This window comes from Eleutherodactylus coqui, chromosome 3, assembly GCF_035609145.1.
Source record: "Eleutherodactylus coqui strain aEleCoq1 chromosome 3, aEleCoq1.hap1, whole genome shotgun sequence".
NCBI lineage: Eukaryota > Metazoa > Chordata > Amphibia > Anura > Eleutherodactylidae > Eleutherodactylus > Eleutherodactylus coqui.
The window spans coordinates 44,406,587-44,432,967 of NC_089839.1; the positions used below are offsets into that span (position 1 = coordinate 44,406,587).

Below are 26,381 nucleotides of genomic sequence, written 5' to 3' on the forward strand. Positions count from 1 at the left end.
GAGATCAGGAGGAGAGAGAGCAGAGAAAGCTACTATACAGAGGACTGTATGACAGTGTAGGAGATGGTGGAGGATATCAGGAGGAGAGAGAGCAGAGAAAGCTACTATTACAGAGGGCTGTATGACAGCGCAGGGGATGGTGGAGGAGATCAGGAGGACAGAGAGCAGAGAAAGCTACTATTACAGAGGGCTGTATGACAGTGCCGGGGATGGTGGAGGAGAGAGAGCAGAGAAAGCTACTATTACAGAGGGCTGTATGACAGTGCAGGGGGATGGTTGAGGAGATCAAGACGAGAAAGAGCAAAGAATGCTACTATTACAGAGGGATGTATGACAGTGCAGGGGAGGGTGGAGGAGATCAGGAGGAGAGAGCAGAGAAAGCTACTATTACAGAGAGCTGTATGACAGTGCAGGGGATGGTGGAGGAGATCGGGAGGAGAGAGAGCAGAGAAAGCTACTATTACAGAGGGCTGTATGACAGCGCAGGGGATGGTGGAGGAGATCAGGAGGACAGAGAGCAGAGAAAGCTACTATTACAGAGGGCTGTATGACAGTGCAGGGGATGGTGGAGGAGAGAGCAGATAAAGCTACTATTACAGAGGGCTGTATGACAGTGCAGGGGGATGGTTGAGGAGATCAAGAGGAGAAAGAGCAGAGAATGCTACTATTACAGAGGGATGTATGACAGTGCAGGGGATGGTGAAAGAGATCAGGAGGAGAAAGAGCAGAGAAAGCTACTATTAGAGAGGGCTGTATGACAGTGCAGGGGAGGGTGGAGGAGATCAGGAGGAGAGAGCAGAGAAAGCTACTATTACAGAGAGCTGTTGACAGTGCAGGGGATGGTGGAGGAGATCGGGAGGAGAGAGAGCAGAGAAAGCTACTATTACAGAGGGCTGTATGACAGTGTAGGAGATGGTGGAGGAGAGAAAGCAGAGAAAGCTACTATTACAGAGAGCTGTATGACAGTGCAGGGGATGGTGGAGGAGATCGGGAGGAGAGAGAGCAGAGAAAGCTACTATTACAGAGGGCTGTATGACAGCGCAGGGGATGGTGGAGGAGATCAGGAGGACAGAGAGCAGAGAAAGCTACTATTACAGAGGGCTGTATGACAGTGCAGGGGATGGTGGAGGAGAGAGAGCAGAGCAAGCTACTATTACAGAGGGCTGTATGACAGTGCAGGGGGATGGTTGAGGAGATCAAGAGGAGAAAGAGCAGAGAATGCTACTATTACAGAGGGATGTATGACAGTGCAGGGGATGGTGAAAGAGATCAGGAGGAGAAAGAGCAGAGAAAGCTACTAGTACAGAGGGCTGTATGACAGTGCAGGGGAGGGTGGAGGAGATCAGGAGGAGAGAGCAGAGAAAGCTACTATTACAGAGAGCTGTTGACAGTGCAGGGGATGGTGGAGGAGATCGGGAGGAGAGAGAGCAGAGAAAGCTACTATTACAGAGGGCTGTATGACAGTGTAGGAGATGGTGGAGGAGATCGGGAGGAGAGAAAGCAGAGAAAGCTACTATTACAGAGGGATGTATGACAGTGCAGGGGATGGTGGAAGAGATCAGGAGGACAGAGAGCAGAGAAAGCTACTATTACACAGGGCTGTAATTCACTGTAGATGAGTTATACTCTTAGCAGCTGTGAGGGGGAACAAGACCAGTGGCTACTTAGAAAGAGGAAGATGACGTCTATAGTATTAAACACTGTCCAATCCAGTGTCAGACCTCGTCCGACATGGAGATTTCTCTGCACAGCTCCTATGTTGGGCGAGGTCAAACACATTTCTAATACTATGCAGAAAAGTGGAGTTCTCTTCTGCAAATGTACATTGCAGTATGGAGAAGTGTTTTAACATTGGCCCTCTACTGCATACAGTTATATTCAGAAGAAAACTCTGACTTTGGACCTCTCTGCTGTGTAATAGTGTAATATACATGTATAATATACATATGTCTAAAAAATTGCTAAGAAAATAATCATCATGGGTCACTTTAATCTAATTTGAATGAATTCACAACATGCCTTCCCACCCAAAATAAATAAGAGCTGGGGAGTGTGGGGGTGCCAGAGAAATGGGGTTGGAAAGAGTTAAGTGGGTGTGGTTATGCTACACAGCCTTTGAAAGAGGAGAGGGGAGGGGGAGCTGAGATTGAGTACAATCATGAGACCAGCTGATCAGTGCAGGGAATGTCCCTAAGCCAGAAACATAAATATAGGAGAGCCTGAAAACCAGTTATGAGGCTTTGTAAATGCATGAGAAGAAAAACTTAATGCAAAAAAAACAGATAAGTGCATATTTATTTTTTGCAGGCTCTTAATAAAATATGTGTAGTGATTTTCCGTGCACAAATGTTTCAATAGCCTTTAAATGGTTTTTCCAAAAAAATGTTAATAACCTATCCTTAGGACAGATCATTTGTCAAAAAGTGGATTTAGATTTTTTGTGCTTCTAAACCAGGGACGTTAAATTCATTTTCACCAAGGGCCACATCAGCCTTATGGGCACCTTCAAAGGGCCGATTGCAATTGTATAGTAATATTAATAGTATAGTAATAGTGACCCCCATAGTGGTCGCAGTAGTAATAGTGACCCCAGTAGTAAAGGGGTGCCCATAGTGGCCCCAGTAATGATAAGGACCCCCATAGTGGCCTCAGTAGTGATAGTAACCCCATAATGGACACAGTAGTAACAGTGACCCCCATAGGACCCCAGTCATAATTGTGGCCCCAGTAGTAAGTGACTCCAGTAATAAGAGTGACCCCCATAGTGGCCCTAGTAATGACAATGACTCCCATAGTAGACCCAGTAGTGATAGTGACTTCCATAGTGACCCCAGTAGTAAGTGACCACAGTAATCAGAGTGGCTCTAATAATAATAGTGGTTTCCATAGTGGCCCCAGTAGTAAGTGTTCCCCATAGTGACCCCAGTAATACCAGTACTCCCCATAGTGGCTCTACTAATAAGAGTGGACTAAGAGTGGACCCCATAGTTGCCCCAGTAGTGATAGTAAGCCCTCATTGTGACCCCAATAGTAATAGTGACCCCCTTAGTGACGCCACTGGTAACAGTGACCCCCATTGTGACCTCAGTAGTAACAGTGACCCCCATAGTGGCCCCAGTAGTAACAGTGACCCTCATAGTGGCCCCAGTAGTAACAGTGACTGCCACAGTAGTACCAGTAGTAATTGCAGCCCTAATAGTAACAGTGACCACCATAGTGGCCGCAGTAGTAATAGTGACCTCTACATTAGCCTCAGCAGTTATTGGCCCCTGGCCGGGCCAGCATTCCTACAGACTTTCCACTCACCCAACCTGTAGCTTTGGTCCGGCGGCAGCCGAACCTGAGCCTGTAACCGCTGGCCTCTCCCCTCGACATCCGTGCGGCGTACAGGATGGCACACTTACAGAAGCAGGGGAAAGGTCAGTGATAACAGACTCGGCACCGCTATCGGACCTGAGCTGAAGGCTGTGTGAGTGGACTGCCTATTTGGTTGTTGCTCGGCCGGCGGGCCACATAAAATGAGGAGGTGGGCCAGATTTGGCCTGCGGGCTTTGTGTTTGACACGTGTGTTCTAAACCAATTTGACCTACAGCAAGATGCCCCTAAGGATCCCCACTTTTTACGCTTTAACCCCTAATAACAAGGCCTATTTTGGGCCTAAGAACATGCAGTTTTTGGGGGGATTATCTTCTCCCCTTTTCAAAAGCCATAACGTTTCTATTTTTCCATCAACATGGCCATATGAGGGTTAGTTATTTGTGGCGAGCTGTAGTTTTTATTGTTACCTTTTTTGGGAGGAAAGGGGGGAATTATTGCATAATTTTTATACATTTGTTTGGAGGGTGGGGAGAAATAACATCAGTTTCTGCTATTGATTTTTATTTTACAGTGTTAATCCTGCAGCATAATATACATGACACATTTTTTCTGCTGGTCCTGAGCATCTGACCTAGGTTCCCAAAGGTGGCCGGGTTCAACTACAGTATTCACCTAACTTCCATTCACTTTTATGGGAGTTACAAAAACAGCAGAGTACAGGATGCTCTGCAGCGGCGTGTCTGCCACCCTCCGAAAATAAGCAGATTGTGAAATGTGGACCGCCAGAGATGGACTGTAAAATGCTTGGGAATCTGCCAACAAGTTTTAAAGCATTACACAGTGAACGTTGGAATCCATATATATCACAGGTGCACAACCTGCAGTCTATGGATACCATACAGCCCGCAATGCCATTCTGTGTGGTCCCAACCATCGGGCTGACATTTTTGTGGGGCTGCACTGTGAAGCTGATACTGATATAGGGGGAAATGTGGGGAGTTCCTTTGTATGCTATATAAAGGCTAAAACAGTTGGCATGTTATGCTTAGCTGGGACCATGATTGCTATCCTCTGGACCCATGTCATGCACTGCATGCACTCACCCCTCAGGCCTTACAGCAGGCATAACATAGTGCATTAGTTTTGTTCCTTTTTTGGTGTCTATCTAACACATTTATTGCATATCCTTAAATGTCCAGTGAGGCGAAGACAAGGTCAAAATGTGGCCACGTGCGTGTAGCTCTCTTTTCTCCTTAGTGAGAGCACCAAAGTCTGGCTTTGCTTTTCATTCCCAGTCATTGTTACAAGGCTTGTATAAAGAGTCTAACTTTGGCTTGAAGGAATGCTGCCTTCCAATAGGTGGCGCTGTGGAGGTATTGTTCCATCTCCCTTATTTGTGTAGCTCTCTTCATTGTAGCTTATGGAATCTGTGAAATGCTCATCCATTTTCCACTGATAAACTATAACTGATATATTTGCAGAACAAAAGGAGCAGTGACCATCGATCCCTTAATAGCTGGGGGCTGCACTTCTGGGTCTCTGAACTAACAGTATAGGGCATAAAGTGTTGATACGCAATAAATGTCTCTAAATGTTACTGTGGTCCTTCGGAATGGTGCAATCTGACATTGTGGTCTTTGGACCAGAAAAGGTTGTGCGTTTTAGAGCAGAGAGCTTTGAGTATTGGAAAGGTACAGAAATGTAACTACAGTGTATACAGTGAATGGCCACTTCATTAGAGCCCCCCGTCTTTTAATGATTGGAGCTTATCTGTATGGAAATTAGATCCGTGACCCCGGAGTGCAGCATAAAATCAAGTGACAAGTTTTCCATGGATTACTTTCATTAGGAATCCACATTAGATGGAAAAATCCAGCGATCTTAGTGACTTCCAAAGAGCCCCGTTCATCGGTGGTAGATAGAGATGAGCAAGTATACTCGCTAAGGCACATTACTCGAGCGAGTAGTGCCTTAGCCGAGTATCTCCCCACTCGTCTCTAAAGTTTCGGGGGCCGGCGCGGGTGACAGGTGAGTTGCGTCGGGGAGTGGGTGGGAGAGAGGGAGAGAGAGATCTCCCTTCCGTTCCTCCCCGCTCTCCCCCGCCGCTCCTCGCCCCCCGCCGGCCCCCGAATCTTTAGAGATGAGCGGGGAGATACTCGGCTAAGGCACTACTCGCTCGAGTAATGGGCCTTAGCGAGTATACTCGCTCATCTCTAGTGGTAGACTAGCCGGGACCAGGATCTCACTGCCAACCTTGCAACAGTATCTAGAGCATACTAAGAATGGGGTGATCAAGGAAAACATCCAGCAAAAAGGGATCCTGTGCACATAAACAACTCTTCAGCAAAACTGGTAAGAGGAAAAGGTCAATGATGTAAGGGGTCAGAGGAAATTGCAGACGAATACAACGCTGGTCCTCCAACTAAGGCTGCCTGTCCATGGGCGAGTTTTCATTGCGTTCCCCGTGGCGATAATCTGGCTTATCTGGATTCTCCACTCGCGGCCGGCAAATGGCAGCATGTTGCGATTTGGCGCGATTCTTCGCGGTCAGCATATCTGTCAGATAGGCTGACCGGCGGAGATCCGGCTTCCGGCTCCTGCTCCCAGGCGGCGGAGATCCGCCGCAGGATTCCGCAACACCCGTGAACAGGCAGTCTAATGTGTCCAAACGCACAACTCTTTGTTCCGTGGCAAAGATGGGCTATAACAGTAGATGACCAGTTCCAGCACCATTGTTGTCTAAGAGAAACAGAAAATGAGACTCCAGCAGGCAAGAGTGCAAAGATTTGGTCACTAAACAGTGGAAAAACATGGCCTGGTTATATGAATCCAGATCTCATGCTGATGGAAGGTCAAAATGTGGTGCACGCAGAATGAATTGATGAACCCTTCTTGTCAGGTAGCAACAGTTCAGGCTGGTGGAGGTGAAGCAATGGTGTGGGGAATTTTTTCTCGGCACTCCCTGGGTCCTCTGATACCTGCGGATGGATTTCATGACAAACTGTTGTAGCTCTGAAGGCTAAAGGAGGACCAACATACTACTAGATGGGAGTCTCTTATAAGGAGGCCTTTCAATGTATATTACTGTCAATATATATTAGGTCAGATTTCAAACTCAAGGCCCATGGGCTGAATCCAGCCCGCCACATCATTTTATGTGCTCCATGAGTTGGGGACGCAGAAGGGCCTCGTCTAGATTGAATGGGTCCTGAGCTGTGCTGGGAAGACCCTCTGGCGCACTCAGATCATGTTTGCAGCCTGCTTCCGGGTAGTGGGCTGCCATCTTGTTCCTATACTGCAACACGGGGTGCATGTGGACTGAGTACTATGGCTGATACTGCAGCCTACAGGCCTTTGGTATGCATTCCCCTGTCTGCTTCTCCCACTGAGGATATCCTGCAGTAAAGCGTTGCTGTGAGGTGGTTTGTACATCCTGGCTGGTCCTTGCTACCATCTTGCAGAGGGCAGTCTGTACCAGCTTTACTGTCCATATCCTGGGTGTATGCCACACAGATCCGATGAGTAAAGACTCTGCCCCAAGGAAGTTTTTGGTAACTTTTCATCAAGTTCTACTAACTCACATAACTTTTCATTTTCATTGGCAGTTTAGAATCAAGTGTGAATTGGGGAACTTGTGCCCCAATTTTTATGGACTTGAACCTTGCTCTGTTCCATCTGTTCTTGCCACCCTCCTTTTTAATATATTTGTATATGTGGCCCTCAGTAAAAATGATTTTTTACATCCCTGTTTTAGGTAAACAGTGTTCAGTTTTATTCAGGTCACCAAGTACTCGAAAGGGATTTTACTGTATTGATTGACACGGGGGTGGGGCTCTCAGTAGTCTTCCGAAAAAAAATGTATATATTATAATTTAGAACTTTTTTGCTGTTGTTTTACATAAAATAAAGGAAGGCTGAGAGTTACACTTGAGAGTCTCTGGATTGCTTTATAGGGTGTCCCACATTCTGCAGGGGTCACAAAGCTTCTCTTGTTCTTCTACCCAGGAAAAAAAACTGCACTGTCAATGCAAATCAGGAACATTTGGCAGATCTAGTCCCTTGTCCAACAATCTCATGTTTATTTGCTGGAGGAGTGCTGGTTTTCATTGTCTTTTTGTCAAATCTGATGTGACGACTGTTACAATCCTGACTCCAGGACAACATAATTTATGAGAACATGGGTGTATTGGATTCCTGCGGAACTGTTATTTGTGGGGAGTTATTTCAACCCCGCAGTGGATGATATGACATCAAATGATTCATTGTGTCATGTTCAGTTAATGAGAGTGCAATAGGCCAGCGCTTGGCAAAGTGACATCAAATAGCAATCGTGGTATTTTGAGATACAGCTCAGTTTCAGTTTTGTCTCAAATTTCACCCACGAGGAAATACAAACTTGGCATTGCGCTATCAGCTGTGATGTAACTTCAGACATAAAAGTGATTTATTTTTATTTCTTCCAGAGAAAAAGAATCTAGGAATGTGGGTTGTACGGCTTTAAGAGGTTTGAAGGATGTCCGGGTAAGAAAAGAGATGCACTCTGTATAATTACAGGGACAGAATGACTTTATAGACCGGTGAGCTGAGCAATGTCTAACCGGTGCTAAAAATATGACTATGACTTCATATATCTTAGGGGCCACTGCAATATATAAGGTGAAGAGGAAGAGAGAACTGTGCATGGCCTAGGCTGGCGGTCTAGCTGCGTGCTGCCAGCAGAGTTTTTTTTACCCACCCCCTCACCTTTATTCAGCTCATTTTCTATGGAACTGGCACTTTTTTATTTGGCTGCCATCTTTGCAAACGTGTACAACAGATGTACCATAATCCTACTAAGAGTAATTGGACACCTGAGTAAGAATCAAAATTAGTATTTATTTGGCACTAATGACATTGGATGCTCTCAGTGGCATACTTTCTACTGATGTCTGATACATGTCAGATGGTATTTCCCTCCATTCATCCTGCAAACATCTGGCAAGTTCATTTAACGAAAATGGACATTGTTCATGTTTCCTGACCTGATGTTCCAGTTTGTCCCAAAGATGTTCAGTAGGTTCAGGTCGGGACTCTGTGCAGCCAGTCCAATCATGAACATCCACATCCTCAAGCCAATCTAAAACAGCGTTGGATGTGTTACAAGGTGCGTTGCCTTGTTGGAAGTATGGCCGACCACATTGTTGGCAGCACATTATTGTCTAGAATGTCAAGATACACCGGCATGTTCATGGTTCTTGCCTCTAGAATTAACGGTCCGAGACCATGTCACGTAAAACATGCCCAGATCATAATGGAATCTCCGCCGTACGTAACTGCTGGCACAACACACTCAGGTAAAGGTGTTTCCCATCATCCTCCACACCCAGGTACATCCATCTGATCTGAAGATTCATCACTCCATAGAAAATGTGCCAAACTCAAATTTGTCACACTGTATCACTATATGTGGCCTGTGATGAGGTCCGGATGCATAAAGACCATCTCTCCCCTTTCCCAAAAAGATGCAGCCAGAGTTCGGCACAGGGGGCGGTGCCAGCACAGGGAGTGGGTGCCATCTTGAATTCTGAGGTCCAGCGCACATCTACACACCGCTCTGTTCAGCAACTCACAGATGGTAGCACAGCTCTGCCAGCCATACCCGGGCACCCTAGCCCCCCTCCATGATAGGAATCTCAGTGCTAAAGGGATGGAAATGGAGAAACACCATCAAGGAGCACAGAGCTCCAAAGCCATGTTAAGGAGTAGTAACATTTAGGGCTTTCACACAGGCATATGCAGTTTCTGTACGTATTTGCTGCGTATTTTGTCCTTCTTACGTTTTTGGCTTTTTTTGCACGTGTATACACTTAGTTTCTCACATACACAAAAAATCCCCAAAAAGGCTCCATAGATTTCTCCTGCCTTTATGTGTAAATATGTGTGCATATTTACATGATCCTATTGACTTTCAGGGCTTACAGATGAGCGTGATGCGCCGCAATGCTGCACGCGGAAAATTACCACACGCAAGATGCGGAGAATAGAGCCCATTGATTTCAATTCATTCTCACATCTTTTCTTTGCGCCCCCCAAAAATAGAACCTGCACTATCTTGTGTGCGAATGCGGTCTATGGGAGGTGCGCAAACATGTACCGTGCAGGTATGCGCTAAATGCAGCATATACCCGCAGTCATCGGAACCTCGTTAGGCAAACTAGCCTTTTAAATCAGGGCACTCGCCCATGTGAGCAAGCGGTGGCTGTGCAAATATATGCTCTGCATTTGCACAGACATGAGCACTAAATACACTCGGCCCAAAATTGTGTGAAAGAATCGCAAGTGTTTCCCATTTGGAAACAAGGGAGATGGAATAAATCCTCCACAGTGCCACCTATTGAAAGGCAGCATTCCTTCAAGTCAAAGTCAGACTTTTTATACAAGCCTTGTTACAATGACTGGGAATTAAAAGCAAAGCCAGACTCCATGTACATACAGCTGTTTCAGGGTTTTTGCCCTTCATCAGTGTACAGTAGGAGTCTGGTTTTGCTAGTGAGAGGCCTGGGATGGGGGGTCAGAAACGCTATTGCTTCTCCTTAGGGAGAGCAACTATATTATAAACTAAGTGAGGAGACTCAAATGGCCATGCACGCTCCTCTGGGTAATATGCAAATAAGGGAGTAGGAGTCTGGCTGTGCTAGTGAGAGGCCTGGGACGGAGGTCAGAAACGCTATCTGTGGAGGATTTATTCCATCTCCCTTATAAAAAGTCTGCCTTTCAATAGGTGGCACTGTGGAGGATTTATTCCATCTCCCTTATTTGCATATTACCCAGAGGAGCGTGCGTGGCCATTTGAGTCTCCTCACTTAGTTTATAGTATAATTGCTCTCCCTAAGGAGAAAAGATAGCGTTTCTAACCCCCACTTGGAAACATCACACTGCAGTCACATGTACATTGCGCGACATATGAATGCCATGTGATCTTTTTGAATGTCCCATTGAAAGCAACGTGAATGAGTCCATTCAAAAGAAGGGGTTTTTCATATTTGTGACAGTTTTGTGTGCATCATATTGCACAAATAAGTCATCAATGGGCTCATTCTGAATTCTGCTTTTGTGAAGGCATTTTGCACTGCGACAAGCAATATTCTGGTGCAGATTTGCGCATCAAAGGCACACTAGGAGTCTATGGGGATGCGTAGTTATGCACCTAATCCTTGCGCAATTGCAGAATGAATTGCGCAATTTTGCGGGGGAAATCTAAAACACTGGGGACTAATTAGGCTGTACAGTCCTTTAAATCATGGCGCGGGTGTGTCCTGCACCGATGTGAATGGTACTCAGCAGTGCAAATTGTATTGTAAAATGCACTGAAACACACATGATAGTGCAACCTTTACTACGCAAAAAGTCATGTTATCGCATGCGTTTTTGCCCATATGCATGTGTGAAGCCGCCCTTAGGCCGACTTCACACGGGCAGTAAAATCGCATAGGATTTGTGCAGTCCGAGACGGCCAAATATGAACCCCATTCTTTTGAATGGGGTCATACACGAACGATGTTTTCCGGCATGGCACCACAATGCGATGCTGTGTGGGAAACAAATTGTGGCGTGTTCTTTCTTGTGCGTGCTCTTCCATTGCACTGCCCATTGTTTTTAGTGGAGCTGGCGGCAGCATCGCACCACGAGGTAGGTGCACGTGAGGCAAGGTCTCCCATTGTTTTCAATGGCAGAAACTCAGTTATCCTCCACTGTGGTTGGCAGCTACGCCAAAGGATCCCTGCATCTCCAAAGTGATGCAAGGCTATTTTCCCATAAAAATACCTCACATCCATGCCGATTTCACATGGTGGGGAGCGCGATATGGAAGCGAAATTTACAGCCCCATATTGCGCTCGCCTGTGTAAAGTTAGCCTAAGGGCTCACACCCACTGGCGATATGACTTCCCTGCGATGCGAGAGTGGGTGAAAACGTATGATAATGAAACCAATGTTTTTTAATGGTTTTATTCTCATTAGCGATGTTTTCACTGTAACCTCGCAAGAGGAATCTGCGATATGGCCCATTGTTTTCAATGGCAGCAGTGCCAGCCCCATTGAAAACCTTGGGAGTACATTGCGCTCCCCTGACACAGCTGTGACAGCTGTGGCAGGGGATTCCTTCATCGCCGAGGAGACCGCAACAGCTGTGGCAGAGGTCCCCGATGCTATCCCATTGCACTCAATGGGGCCGATGCTGCTGGAGCAATGAAGGCCACCAACGCGGTGATGATTTTCGGGGAAAGGCTTAAAATATAAGCTTTTTGCTGAAAATCATGGCTAGCTGTAAAAAAAGTTAAAAAAAATTAACTCATTGAATGACAACTGAGTGCTGCCTCCGATTGGCCACAGCGCTCAGCCAATCAGAGGCAGCGCTTTTTGGAGGCGGGAATTTTTCAATCTCCAGCCACCAGAAGACAGAAGAAGACTGCCGAGGCCAGAGAGAAGAGCCGGACGGCTCTTCTAGGTGAGTTAATTTTTTTTAAACTTTTTTTTACAGCTAGGTATGATTTTCAGGAAAGGGCTTATATTTTAAGCCCTTCCTCAAAAATCATCACCGTGGTGGTGGCCTTCATTCCATTGCTTTCAATGGGGCTGCAGTAGTCCCGGCCCCATTGAAATGGGATAGCAACAGCTGTGACAGGGCATTCCTTCATCACTGTGGTCCACGCGGCGATGAAGGAATCCCCTACCATATTTGTCACAGCTGTGTCAGAGGAGCGCAATGTACTCCCTATGTTATCAATGGGGCTGGCGCTACTGCCACTAGCCCCATTGAAGACAATGGGCGATATTGCTCATTCTTCTTTGTGATGCAAGGCATTAGTGAAAATTTCGCTAATGAGAATGAAACCATTGAAAATCATTGGTTTCAATATTATGCGTTTTCACTCACTCTCGCATCGCAGGGAAGTCGTATTACCAGTGGCTGTGAGCCCTTAGTCAAATATTTCTATGGTTACTGAAGAACAATTAGGGAGGTTTCACACCCGCGTTAGGAATTCCGCCTTCCTGCTCCGTTCATGGAGCAGGAAAGGACAATCCCCGGAGCTGAACAGTTCCGTTTCTGGATGGAAGTGAACAGCGCCCGATGGACCTCAATTACTATAATAGGGTCCGTACACTTTCTGCCCAGCTGCCCGGTTTTTGGACAGAAGAAAAGGTGCTGCATGCGGTATTTTGAGCAAAACCTGTGAGGGGAACCTCTGGCTGGAGGTTCCGACGCAGATATGAAACCAGCTTTAGTCCGGTCTCACACGACCAGATTCCTATTGCACAGTATGCATTGAAAGGTATCTACTTTAGCTTTTTCCTTCACAGTCGCAGAAACTGCTCTACTTTGCTGTGCACTCCGGTGGTCAGACTCCATTAAAGTCTATGGAGGCCGTCTGACCCACAGCACATCCGCAATTCACATTGCGGATAGGTTGCGGGTACCCACGTCATTGCCTAGCAAAGGCACTGGAAATACGAATATTTTTTTAAAAAATCTGTACTGCGCATGAAAAACCGCGCGTCCACGGTCATCTGCAGTACAGGAAAAGAAGGTATGTGGGGTCGCCGGACGCGGTCAGAACTGGATTCCGCTGTGGGCTCCCGCATGCGGAATCCGACTCGTTCGTGTCTTAAAAGCATTTTATAAGTCTTTAACATTTTATTGGCAAATACATCACATTTAGGCAACGACTCAATATTTACAGTGCTGACCCTGGCATGCTGGATATCAGCTTCTGGGCCAAATCCTGACTGATGACAACCCATTCTTGTCTAATCAGTGCTTGGTGTTTATCACAATGTCTGTGCTTCTGTTTGTCCACATGTATTTTGAGAATTGACCCCTGGTTCCCAATGGGATTGAGATCTGTGGATTTTCTTGGCCATAAACCCAAAATGTCAATGTTTTGTTCACCGACCCACTTAGTTATCACTCTTACCCTGTGACATGGTGCCCATCATGTGGAAAAAGCATTGTTGATCATTGTTATTCATGGCAGTGTTCTTGGAGCAAACTGAGTGGTCCCACTGTCTTGGATGAAAACCAACCCCACACATGAATGGTCTCAGGATGCTTTACTGTTGGCATGACACAAGACTCATGGCAGCACCCCGGACAATCATTCTTGCAGATGTCCCAAACAGTCCGAAGGGGGCTTCATCAGAGAAAATAACACCCCAGTCCTCTGCAATCCAATCCCTGTATGGAATTTCAATGGTTTTGTTTTAATTAGCGGTATTCTCGCCCGTTAATAGTACGGGCAAGAAAAGATAGGACTTAACCTAGAGCAGCACCTATCATCCCACTGCTTTTTTCGAATTCACGTGCATTAGTGCAAAGTTTGAGAAGTCAGAGAAGAGGAAAAAAAACCCTGCTCATGCACAACTACGTTCCATAGTGGTGAGCATAGTAGCGCATACGGACATCTGTTTTTGCCCTAAGGGTATGTTGCAGTGTCTACATAACAGCTGGACAGGAGTGGCACTGCGGAGATATCTATATGAGGAGAACTAGATCAGCCAAGATATACCAAGATCTAAAGCCATCGCCTATCAAGCGGACAGGGAAAACATTGATTGGTAGGATCCCCAACAATCCTTAGAATGGGGGTCCTAACGGTCCCTGCATGAATGGAGGACACTCATGAAGTCTGCCATTATATTAATGTCAATGACAATGCAGGAAACAGTATAAACACTTAGCAATCTGGTGCCAACACTGAAATGAATAAAGCAGTGGAGTGTATGCGCATCTTCCCCCATTCGTGCCGGGATTGTTGGGATCCCCATTCTCAGAATTGGTGAGGGTCACAGCAGTCGGACCCCACTCTTCATAAAGTTATCCCCTATCCTGTATAGAGCTGGGTAAAACCCCTTTAACCCTTTCCAATCCTCTGTCTGACGTCTAAAGACATTATGATTTAGGGCTGTACAGCTGCGATGTTGGAAGACGTCCGTCGGGGTTCTCTTACTGTATATAGCCAGCTGCTCTGCTGTCGGAGCCTATCCAACGTGTCACCTCATGCAGTACTGGCTTTAGCCAGCAGATAGCGCCATTGTATAACAGCAGAAAAAGAGTAAGCCCCCTAGGAAAACCAGGATACAAATTGGATTGGAAAAGGTTAACTTTATCTCTGTGTAGAGGATTTGATGAGTTCTGGATGAGGGACTCGGAGCTCCAGCCACTATACAGATATATTAAGAAAAGGACCAATTCACTTCAGACCTAAAAGCAAGATGGCGCTCTGATAAGCTTACCTTGCCACAAGAGATCATGGATAATGCCAGCTGGTACCACAGATGGAATTCTCCAAAGGCAAATTTCATGGCTCTTTCCAAACACTGAAAGAGAAAAAGACTTTGCTATATAATTAGCTATACTAAAATCCAGCATCTTCATACTATTTGTAATGTTTTTATCTCTTTTTAGGCCTCTTTCACACAAGCGTTTCATCGTGGCTATTTTGTCACGATAAAACGCGGGCTGAAAATCGCAGCCATCTGAAGCATTGGATTCCAATGGATTTGTTCAGATGGGCGATTTTCTGGATCGTAACATCAGCAGGCTGGAAAAGATAGCGCATACAGTGCGCATTCTGGATGTCCGCTTTTATGCACATCCGAAACAGATAGGACTTGTCCTATCTTTTGCTAGAATACGCCGGCCTTTCCCATAGACTCCTATGGGAGCCTATGAGAGCTGTCAGAAAAGGGAGGTGGGAGGGGCCCGCACTGCTAAAGTCCGTCCTCCTGCCCTTGCCGCCAGCTCCCATAGGCTTCTATGGGAGCTTCTATTGACGCTATCAGCTGGCAAGGTGAGGGGGAGAGACCTTTGCAGCGCTAAGGTCTCCCCCCCCAGCCATATGTACCTGTAGTGTCATGTGAGGACAAAAACTGAGTGGCAAAACTGTGTGAATTTGTTTACCACAAAGTTCTGCATGTTGTCTTAGTTTTTGAGAGCGCCCTTCTTACAGATTACAATTACCTCAACCTAAACTGACCACTTCATCCTTTTCATGCCAGCCTTTTTCCTGCCTCACCATTTTAACATTCCTATGAAATCATTCCATTTTAACATTCCTATGAAATCATTCCATCTCAAAGGGGTATTCCAGTAACATTAAGTTATCCTCCATCCGCAGAATGGGCATAACTAGCTCATCAGTGGGGATCTGAGTGCTGGGGCCCCACCAATCACCAGAATGGGGGTTCTGTGTCTCTGAAGAGACTGGCAATATGAATGGAGCTTAAAGTTTAACATTATGGAGTTTAAACATTTGGCAATCTCTGGCACTGTCACTTAAATGAATGGAGCGGTGGCCAAGTTTGTGTGCTGCCACTGCATTCATTTTGCCAGTCTTTTGGGAGACAAGAGACTCTCGTCCTGTCAATTGGTGGGGATTTCAGTGGTTGGATCCCACCAATCATCTAGTTATCCTTCTGCAGATACCCCTTTAAGACATTTTGATAAAGGTGCTGGAGCTTGTATCCCAGCTTTCTGGAGGCATCTGGACACCCCTCTTTGAAAATTTGACTGTAAAAAGTTGAAACCTATGATGCATGGAACCTCTGACATCTAAAAGTAAAAAATAAACTTTTCTCCTCACTTAAAATTATTGGTTAGTGTTGCAAGACTTGGTGCTCTCCCTAAGGAGAGATGACGTCACAGGCCTCTCACTAGCCAAACCAGGATCCTACTTCACACTGATGAGGAGCAAAAACCCTGAAACAGCTGTCTGTATATGGATTCTGGCTTGGTTTTCAATTCCCAATCATTGCTCTACAGACCTGTATAAAGTGTCAAGCATTGATTTGAAGGAATGCTGCTATCCAATAGGTGGCGCTGTAGAAGTATTGTTCCATCTTCCTTATTTTTATCATGACAGCTCATAATGTTCCTCAGTAGTGTGTATTGTCCCACATGCCTGTATGCACAACCAACAACATGTGGGAATGCTTCTAAAGAGATGGTATCCTGTGGATCTGCTCCCAGAACTGGATCAGGGCATTAGTGAGCTCCTGGATACTTTGTGATGCTCCTTGGCAGCCTCAGATGCACCGATACAGAATGGCCCACATTGGATTCGGGTCTGGGGAACATGAGGGCCAGTCAATGGCATCAATTTCTTCTTCATCCAAAATGGTCTACCCACTTTGGCCACATGAGGCCGGGCACTGTCCTGCACCAGGAGGAACCCAGGGCCAACTACACCAGCATAATGGCTCTGAGGATTTCATCCTGGTAAATATCAGCAGTCAGGATACTGTTGGCTATCACATGGAGCTTTATGTGACCTCCACGGGTCTGCCTCCCCAAATAGTGTTGCCACCTGGCTCGGTCGGTAATCAAGTCCAATGGGCGGGGATAGTATTTATTTTTTTACTGAGCATGTTAATGGCTGATTAAATATAAATGTCAGCCAAGAGCACCTCCAGCCAGGCAGCAACTCCACACCAACTAGTGGCTGAACTCCGTCTGCAGGGAAAAGGTGAGTATCCTTTTTTTTTTTTTACACATTTTAGGATGGTTTTCAGGGAAGGGCTTATATTTTTAAGCCCTTCCCGAAAATTCATCCCGCGCTCGCCGGCAGCCCATTGCTTTCAATGGAGCCGGCTGTATTGCCGGCTCCATTGAATTCAATGGGTGAACATTGCTCTCCTCTGCCACAGCTGTGGCAGAGGATAGCGGACAGCGCTGGGCAGTTTCGCCGAAAAGGCTGCTAGCTGCAGATTTTTCGGCGAATCGTCGGCCCCGGTCACACGATTTGCGGATGCGCATCCGCCATGCGATCCGCAAATCGCGGGAAAAAATGCCCGTCTGACCGAGGCCTCTGAGAGCAGATACACTGATTCCCTACTATGGTGGCTCAGTGGTTAGCGGCATTACCTTGCAGTGTTGGGGTTATGAGTTCAAATCTGTGTAATATGTATGTAAAGAAAGAATAAATGTTAAAGGGGTTGTCCCGAGGCAGCAAGTGGGTCTGTACACTTCTGCATGGCCATAATAATGCACTTTGTAATGTACATTGTGCATTAATTATGAGCCATGCAGAAGTTATAAAAAGTTTTATACTTACCTGTTCCGTTGCTGGCGTCCTCGTCTCCATGGTGCCGACTAATTTTCGCCCTCCGATGGCCAAATTAGCCGCGCTTGCGCAGTCCGGGTCTTCTGCAGTCTTCTATGGGGCTCCGTGTAGCTCCGTGTAGCTCCGCCCCGTCACGTGCCGATTCCAGCCAATCAGGAGGCTGGAATCGGCAGTGGACCGCACAGAAGAGCTGCGGTCCACGGAGGAAGAGGCCATCTTCAGCGGTGAGTAGAGAAGTCACCGGAGCGCGGGGATTCAGGTAAGCGCTCCGGTGAGCTTTCTTTACCTCCCTGCATCGGGGTTGTCTCGCGCCGAACGGGGGGGGGGGTTGAAAAAAAAAAAAACCCGTTTCGGCGCGGGACAACCCCTTTAAGTCTCATGTAGAATATGTACAACCTCTGGGCTGTAAAGGTCCACGGAGCCCTGCTGTACCTTTATAGGTTTCCCATTTCACACAGTCCATATTACTGAACTCTTCTCCTCTAGAAGTATTACCATCTAAGGTAAAATACTGTTATAAAATAATGCTATACAGCAGCGAACAGAATGCCTCCGGCTTCATGCGGGGCCCCATGTGACTCTGTACAACCTTACTCTAGAACACATCCTATTACTGTATATCATTAGAGTAGTTGAAAGAGAAGAACTGAATAACAAGAGTTCTGCACATCAAGTAGGACGGATCTTCTTGGAATAATGTTCAGTACCTCAGAGAGCATGGCGTACTGCCCTCTTCTGGCCATTGTGATAATTAGAAAATCATATACTGCAGACGCATTTTGAAGGCTTACAGCACGGTCTTCCTTCTGGTCTGGCGCTCGGCTGATAACCGCATCCCTGTTGGCCTGTTGTAACAGATGAAGACCTTGTTATTAATTTACATGGAGATAGATGCCAGAAATTTTAATCAATTAATTTGTTCTAGTAGAAAAAAAAAAAAAAGATTTGTGACATGGTAGATTCTGTAAGAGATGGAAAGCTAAACACAGATGATTCAGCAAGAAAACCTACATGGGAAGCAGTGCTGATGTTTGTATCCTCTGCAAATGTTCTGATGACGTACAATAAAGGACTTTGGGGGAGAAAGTTTAAGAAACTTTTTTTTGTGTCAAAAAAGTTGCTAAATTTGGCACAAGTCCAGGTTGGGCAAACATTCAGCAACTTTTTGACAGGTAGGCTGCTCTACACCACTTACCTGAAAAGGAGGCGTGGCTTGTCAGGAGGTGGTGACGTATTTATGTAGAATACTAGAAACTGGCATAAATAATACCATAACTCTTCTCCAGCTTCTAGCTGGCAGATTTCTGTGTAGGCGCGTGGAGCAGCTAAGATGTGCTTAATATATGAGGAGGTGTGCACCTTTGCATATATTAGGCGCATCGTGTGCTGACGGAAATAGTATTAAGACTGGAGTATGAAACTCCCTGTATGCCTCTTTTCCAGATGAAATGCAGCACATACATTTTTATCCCAGTGTATCCCAGGACTCAGGCCAGATTCACACGAGCGTATGCGTATTTGCGCATGCATTTGCACTGTGTTTCTGCACATGTTTGAGTGTGCAGCATTGTTTTTCACTGTACTGTTTGTTTGCATGTAATTTGTGCACCGATACTCTCAACCACTGAAATGGCCAATTAGTTTAATGAGTTCAAGATGTGTTCTATCCCTGCCCAAATGGACAGGAAAATAGAGCATGCTGTGTGTTTTTTGGCACAACAGAATTGCGCACGCCAGTTACATAGTATGTTAGGCCAAAAGGGGACAATGTCCATCTAGTTCAGCCTGCTTCCACCCCACCCTTGTTGATCCAGAGGAAGGTAAAAAAATCCCAATGAGGGAGAAGCCAATTTAGCCCATTTGGGGGAAAAAAATCCTTCCCGATTCCATAATGATAGTCAGAATAATCCCTGGATCACCATTTAAAAGTTCCTACTGTTACGATCGTGTGGACAAACTAGGCACGGCGCCCGCACGATCGTGACCAAGAGAGGACTAGTTACGCACACGGGTTTCTGGCAAACTGATTCTGTGCTACAGGGGAGGAATGGCATGGCCCTACCTAAGCACGGACATTGCCCCAATAAGGGCAGCCCAGCGGTCTTCGGATCTGGGCCCTAGCTGATCCTAGGAGCCACGCACCAGAACAGGACACAATCACATGCCACATGACAGGGACTGAACAACAGGACACACAGAGCCAGAATACACAGCATACAGCAGCCACAATGTAACCACTAGTAACAGATAGGAAGCTGAATATAAATACCAGGTATTAGTTGACATTTTGTACAAAACATGAAAGCTAGCAGGCCACTTCACGGCTCCTGGTTATACTGCTAGTCCCTACATTAACCAGGAGTCCAGCAGAACCAGACAAAGGTCACACAGAACGCTGCAACAGGACAGGACACAGATAGCAGGCCACACAGCAAGCTAACACAAAACTGACAGAAAATAAATGAACAAACGGACATGAACCAGCAAGACACAGATCACACAGCAAACTTCAACAGACAAGGATTCATGACTGCTCACCCTGAACACCAGACAGAGACTGACCAGGAGCTGGGTTTATATGGGAGCACAGACCCCGGAGATTGGCTAGCAGGAAGTACCACACCCAGCCAGCTCAATCAATTAACCCTGTAAGGGCTGTGCTGCTAGAAAGCTTAGAACTACAGATCCCAGAAGCACATGTAACACCTACCTGACTCAAAGACCCGAATCAACAACCCTGCTGGTTATTTAATGTCTATATCCTGTAGTATCAAAGGCATCTAGTCCCCTCTTAAATCAATTTTGCCATCATCACGTACTCAGGCAGAGAGTACCACAGTCTCACTGCTCTTACAGTAAAGAACCACCTTTTATGTTGGTGATGAAACCTTCTTTCCTCTAGAAGTAGAGAGGGCCCCCTTGTTACAGTCACAGTCCTGGGTATAAACAGATCATGGGAGAGATCCTTGTATTGTCCCCGAATGTATTTATACAGAGGTATTTGGTCGCCCCTTAGCCGTCTTTTTTCCAGGGTGAATAATCCCAATTTTGGCAGCCTCTCTGGGTATTCCAGTCCTCTCATTTTGTTTATTAATTTAGTTGCCCTTCTTTGTATCCCCTCAAGCACAGCAATGTCCTTCCTGAGCACCGGTGTCCATGAGAGGCCTAACAAGTGCCTTATACAGCGGTAGAATAATGTTCTCATCCCTCGCCCCTATACCTCTTTTAACCCTCGCTTTAGCCAGCATATAGCACCGTTGTATAACGGCAGAAAAAAAAGTAAACCCCATAGGAATACAAATATACAAATTGGATTGGAAAGGGTTAATGAACCCCAATACTTTATTTCCTTTGGCAGCAGCTGATTGGCATTGATTGCTCCAGTTAAATCTACAGTCCACTAGTACCCCCAGGTCTTTTTCCATGTCACTTTTCCCTAGCAGTACCCCATTCAGTGAATATTGGTGACATCCGTTTCTCCTGCCCATGTGCAGAACCTTACATTTATCAATATTGAACTTCATTTGCCATTTTTCTGCCCAAGCCCCCAGCTTATCCAGGTCCGTTTGTAGCCGTACATTGTCCTCCTTTGTATTAATTATATTGTATAATTTTGTGTCATTTGCAAATATTGATATTTTGCTGTTCAGTCCCTCTATCAGGTCATTGATAAATATATTGAACAGAATGGGGCCTATTACTGAACCCTGTGGCACCCCACAAGCAACAGTGGCCCATTCAGCGTACGAACCATTTATTACCACACTATGCTTTCTATTACTGACCCAGTTACTTACCCAGATACACACGTTTTTACCCAGACCGAGCTGTCTCATTTTATATATTAGCCTATCAAATGCTTAAGGCTGCCTGTCACCGGGTGTTGTGGTATCTGTGGTGGATCTCAGCCACAGGAGCTGCCGCCAGGGAGCAGGAGCCAGAGGACGAATCTCCACTGTGAGCCTCTCTGACAAATAGGCTCACCACAGAGAATTGCGGCAATTCGCAGCATGCTGCAAATTGCCGTCTGCAAGCGGAGAATCACTATGATTCTCCGCTTGTGGACAGGTTCGCTGTGCTTTCCATAGCAACGCTAGGGAAAGCGTGCACTGCGTTCGCCGCGGCCAGATTATCGCCGCGGGGAATGCAGTGCAAAAACACCTGTGGACAGGTAGCCTTAGAAAAATCCAGATACACAAGATCAATAGACTCTCCCAGGTCCAGTCTAGAACTTACTTTATTGTAGAAGCTGATCAGATTGGTCTGCCATGATCGATGCCGTTAGAGTAGCATGCAGGGTCTAAGACTATCTATGTATACTATGCACATTGTGAGTCGGGTAGTTAAATAAGTAGTTCGGCCATCTTTATTTCTGCAGGCCTCGAGGGTTGTTTTAAGGCTTATTTATGTAAGCCCTGGTTCCTTGAGGACAATCTCACAAAACAGGACGGTTGGAAGGAAACAACTTTTCTAGATCAATTAACCTTATAATGACAGATGCATAAAGGCCCATTTACACGGCAAAATGATCGCTCAAAATTCGCTCAAACGGCAGTTTAAGGGTGCGTTCACACGAGCGCATAAACAGCACGTTTTTGCGCCCAATCGTATAAACGTGACCATCTAAGGCGTTGGTCTGCAATGTATTCGTTCGCACGGGCGATTTTACGGCGCGTAAAAACGGCAACCCGAAAAAAAGACGGAACATACGCGACCGAAATACGCGCCAACGCATATTCGATGGCCGAAAAGATAGTTTGCAAAGTCGGAACAAACGATAATACGCTTTCTAGCTCTCGTCATGATCGCCGAAAAACGTTCTTTCCGGCGATTAAACGCTGCGCACGTGCGAACGTAAATACGCCTACGCTCGTGTGACCGCGCCCTCAGTGACAGTGTTCACTTTGCATAAGCTATTAAGCAGCTAATTAGCTACTTAAGAGCTTATTAATGTGTAAATAAAGGCTCCAGCTGGAGCGCTGTCTTCTGTATACAGCTGCTGTGTTCTCGGAGCGTTCAGCTGGTATCCCACTGAGCGCTCCGAGCGGGGTTAGCAGAACACAGCTGGGGCACTTGTCTTCTGCACACTCCTGCTGTGTTCTTTGAGTAAGATAACAGCTGACACAATAGTATCAGCGGTATTCCGCTGAGAACTCAGTGTGCGGTCCTGATAAGACTCATCATTGTCTTTCAGCTAGCTGAAAGACAACGATGAGCGAATCGGTAATGAAAACTGCACGATGGCTGCGCGTTTAGACACAATGAGTATCGCTCCAAGGATAGCTTTTGAGCAAATTTTGAGCGATAATCGTTGTGTCTAATTGGCACTTAACAAATACCACCTAGAAAGGGTTATTTGCTATTGAAGAAGCAACATTGTAAATAGCCTTGCAGCGGTGTCCAAGTCATCGCCAACCTGTGGCTCTGCAGCAGCTAGATTTATAACTCTCTACCTGAAGCTGTCATGGAATGCTGAGAGGTGCAGTGTTCTAACAGCTTGAAAGCTATAGGCTGGAGACCACTGGTTTTAGGTGAAAGCACGAGTCTCTTATTCAGTATAATGCATTTACCATCACTACTACAACTACACTAATCTACCAAAAGTAATTGGACACCTGAGCAAGAATCAAAAGTAGTATTTATTGCCATATGTTAATACTTAGTGGGGCTCCTTTGGCCCTAATGACATTCAATACTCTCCTTGGCATACTTTCTACTAAAGTCTGATGCACATCAGCTGGTATTTCCCTGCATTCATCGTACAAACATCTAGCCAGTAGAGTTGAGCGAACGTACTCTGCCGAGCTTGATGCTCGTTCGAGTATTAGCATACTGGATGGTGCTCGCTACTTGAGTGAGCATCACGCCGTGTTCAACCCCGCCCCGCCGCTGACATTTCAGATTTGACGCCTTCCCGCTGCGCACGTCGACGCTAGTTTGGAGAGAAAGAGAGAGAGAGAGAGAGAGAGAAAAAAGCTCGGGTCACATACAAAATGCTCGAGTCTCCCATTAAAGTCATGGGGTTCGAATTTTACGAAAATGCCGACTGGAATAATGAGGACCCGAGCAGTTTGGTGCTCGCTCATCTCTACTAGCAAGTTGTCTTAAGTAAGGTGGATGCTGTTCATATTTCCCGACCTGATGTTCTAGTTCATCCCAAAGATGTTCAGTAGGGTTTGGGTCAGAACTCTATGCAGGCCGGTCCATTCATGTAACATCCAAAATTTCAACCAATGTAAAACAATGTGGGATGTGTGACAAGGTACGTTGTCTTGTTGGAAGTATGGCCGACCATTCCCAGAGTATTGCCATATTGTCAGCAGCACATTATTGTCTAGAATGTCAGGGTACACCTCTGTGTTCATGGTTCTTATCATTACAACCAACGGACCAAGACCATGCCACACCCAGGTACTTCCATCTGATTTGAAGAGGGAGTAGCATGATTTATCACTCCACAGCACGTTCTTCCATTCCTCAACTGTCAAATGACGACCCTTCTTGCAACACTGTAGATGGGCGAATACATCCTCTTTGAGAAAACTAGACAGACATTTGCAAGATGAATGGAGGGAAATACCAGCTGAAGTGTATCAGACGGTAGTAGAAAGTAAGCCACGGAGAGTATCCGATGTCATTAGGGCCAAAGGAGCCCCACTGAGTATTAACATATGGAAACAAATACTACTTTTGATTCTTGCTCAGGTGTTTGGAGTATTAAAGGGGTTGTCCAAGATATAACTTTGTTTCTAAATACAGAAAATGTGGCAAAATAAAAAATAAGCTATAATCACCAGTTTGATCACCCATCACACCAGCGATGCCGCCCACATATTTCCTGCTAGGCTTTGTTTACATGGCTGCAGTGGTGACATGAGCCTACACTTACGTGACCACTGCAGTCAATCACTGGCCTCAGTAGTATGTAGAAAGATACTGCTGAGGCCTATGATTTTCTGTAGTAGTCATGTGAATATACTGGTTGTCATCCCTGCACAATACCCAGCAGGGAGGACTGGAGCTGGGACATTGGAGAGACAGGAGATCGAACCGGTGAGTATAGCTTATTTTTTTTATTTTATTTTATGATGTTTGTTGCCCTGTGGATGTTTTATTCTGAAATGCTGCCACGTTTCAGAATAAATGCATTTTGAAGTTTGACTCCCTCTGCCCGCTGCATGTAGGGTGACAACTCTTGCCTTACACACTAAGGCCTCATGTCCACGGGGAAAATCAGATCCGCTGCAGATTCTATATGGAGAATCTGCAGCGGGTCCCTCCTGCCCCGCGGACATGAGCGCCGAAAATAGCAATTTAAAAGCATTTACCTATCCGTAGCGGGCGGAGAAGGTCAGCTGTTCCTCACGGCCGGATCTTCATTTTCGGCCGGCGGATGAATTCGTCACGCCGGCGGCACGTCGCCGGCACGTCGCCGACGTGCCGGGCACATCGCCGACGTGCCGGGCACATCCGCCGAGCCGAAGCAAGAAATATCCGGCCGTGAGGAAGAGAAGACCTTCAGCGCCCGCTCCGGGTGAGTAATTCTTTTAAATTCCTATTTTTGGTCTCCCGCATGAGACCCGCATGAAAATGGAGCATGGTCCGGATTTTTTCATGCTCCATTTTTTAAAAATCTCTTTTATTGACGATCCGCGGGTATTTATCTACCCCGCGGGTGGTCAATGCATCCCTATGGGGTGCGGATCCGCGGGCAGAAGAAGAGTTAAAATCCGCTGCGGATTTTAATTCTTATTTTGCCCGTGGACATGAGCCCTAAAGGGGAGAGAGCTGTCAGTCTTCATGCTGGGGGCGGGGAGTGGCCAGAACGGCCCGCCTCTGTGACTAACAGTCAAACGTCAAAGTGTATTTATTCAAAAATACTGCTGCGTTTCAGAAAAAAACATCCGCGGGGCGACAGACATACCTGTCCAGGGCTCATGTGGTCTGTGGTTTGGGCAGCATGAATCTGGTGATGGAATCTCTTAAAGCTTCGACTAGCAGACAATCCTACATCAAAAAAGGCCACAAGTAAAAATCATTTGTGCTATCTGGAAATCGTCCAGCGGTGTGACTGCTCCTTAATCCAGAAAATCCTCTGCTATTTGTGTTGATTATTATGTTATATAACAAACGGTTTAACGGGGCATATTGTTGTAGAGCATTAATAGGCTTACAAATTATTTGGATATTACCGTATTCTGGAATAAAGCTTGCATTATTCAAGAAATGGTGCAAAATGGAGAGCTGCTGCAATAGGCTTCAGGTGATGAATATGACTGTAGTGTAAGCACAGAGTTAAACGTATATGACCAATTGCCTTTAAAGGGGTTGTCCCGCGAAAGCAAGTGGGGTTAAGCACTTCTGTATGGCCGAATTGAGCGAATTAGACGCGCTTGCGCAGTCTGCCCTCTTCTGTCCTGCTCCGGCGTGCTCGAGCCGCAGAGGTGTTCTGCGCATGCGCAGAAGACCTGTGCGGCGCGAGCACGCCGGAGCGGCCCCTTCAGCAGGACAGAAGAAGCAGACTGCGCAAGCGCGTCTAATCCAGGCAGAAGAAGGCTTCGGTCGGCGCCATGGAGACGGGGATGCCAACACCAGAGGGGGTAAGTATATAACTTCTGTATGGCCAATATTTAATGCACAATGTATATTACAAAGTGCATTAATATGGCCATACAGAAGTGTTTAACCCCACTTGCTTTCGTGGGACAACCCCTTTAAGTACCTTCCACTTCTCCCAAGGTTGCAAAGGAAACTGCTACTGTACATATCACTCTTTCCAAATACTCTATTAGACCATATGGACGCCAAAGCAGGAGTAAGCATCAGGCGCTTCTGTTCAGACAGACCCAGTCCATCCATGTATTCTACTGGTTATGGACACCTTTGCTGGGCAATGTTTTCACTTAAATCCATGTACTTTAGACTTCTTATCAGTTTTGCAATGGGGTTTGAATAACCGCTGCT

General features: G+C 46.1%; 1 protein-coding gene across 3 annotated transcripts in view; it reads right to left on the reverse strand.

Annotated features, from left to right (window-relative positions):
* The window catches only part of TTC7A (tetratricopeptide repeat domain 7A), a 436,415-nt gene that overhangs the window by 310,604 nt on the left and 99,430 nt on the right, over positions 1-26,381 (reverse strand). For all 3 annotated transcript variants that reach the window (XM_066595533.1, XM_066595532.1, XM_066595534.1), the window contains 2 exons: positions 18,125-18,262; positions 14,590-14,673 (listed from right to left, as the gene is read on the reverse strand). In XM_066595533.1, the coding sequence (XP_066451630.1) occupies positions 14,590-14,673; positions 18,125-18,262 (222 nt within the window). The remainder of the gene's footprint in view (positions 1-14,589; positions 14,674-18,124; positions 18,263-26,381) is intronic.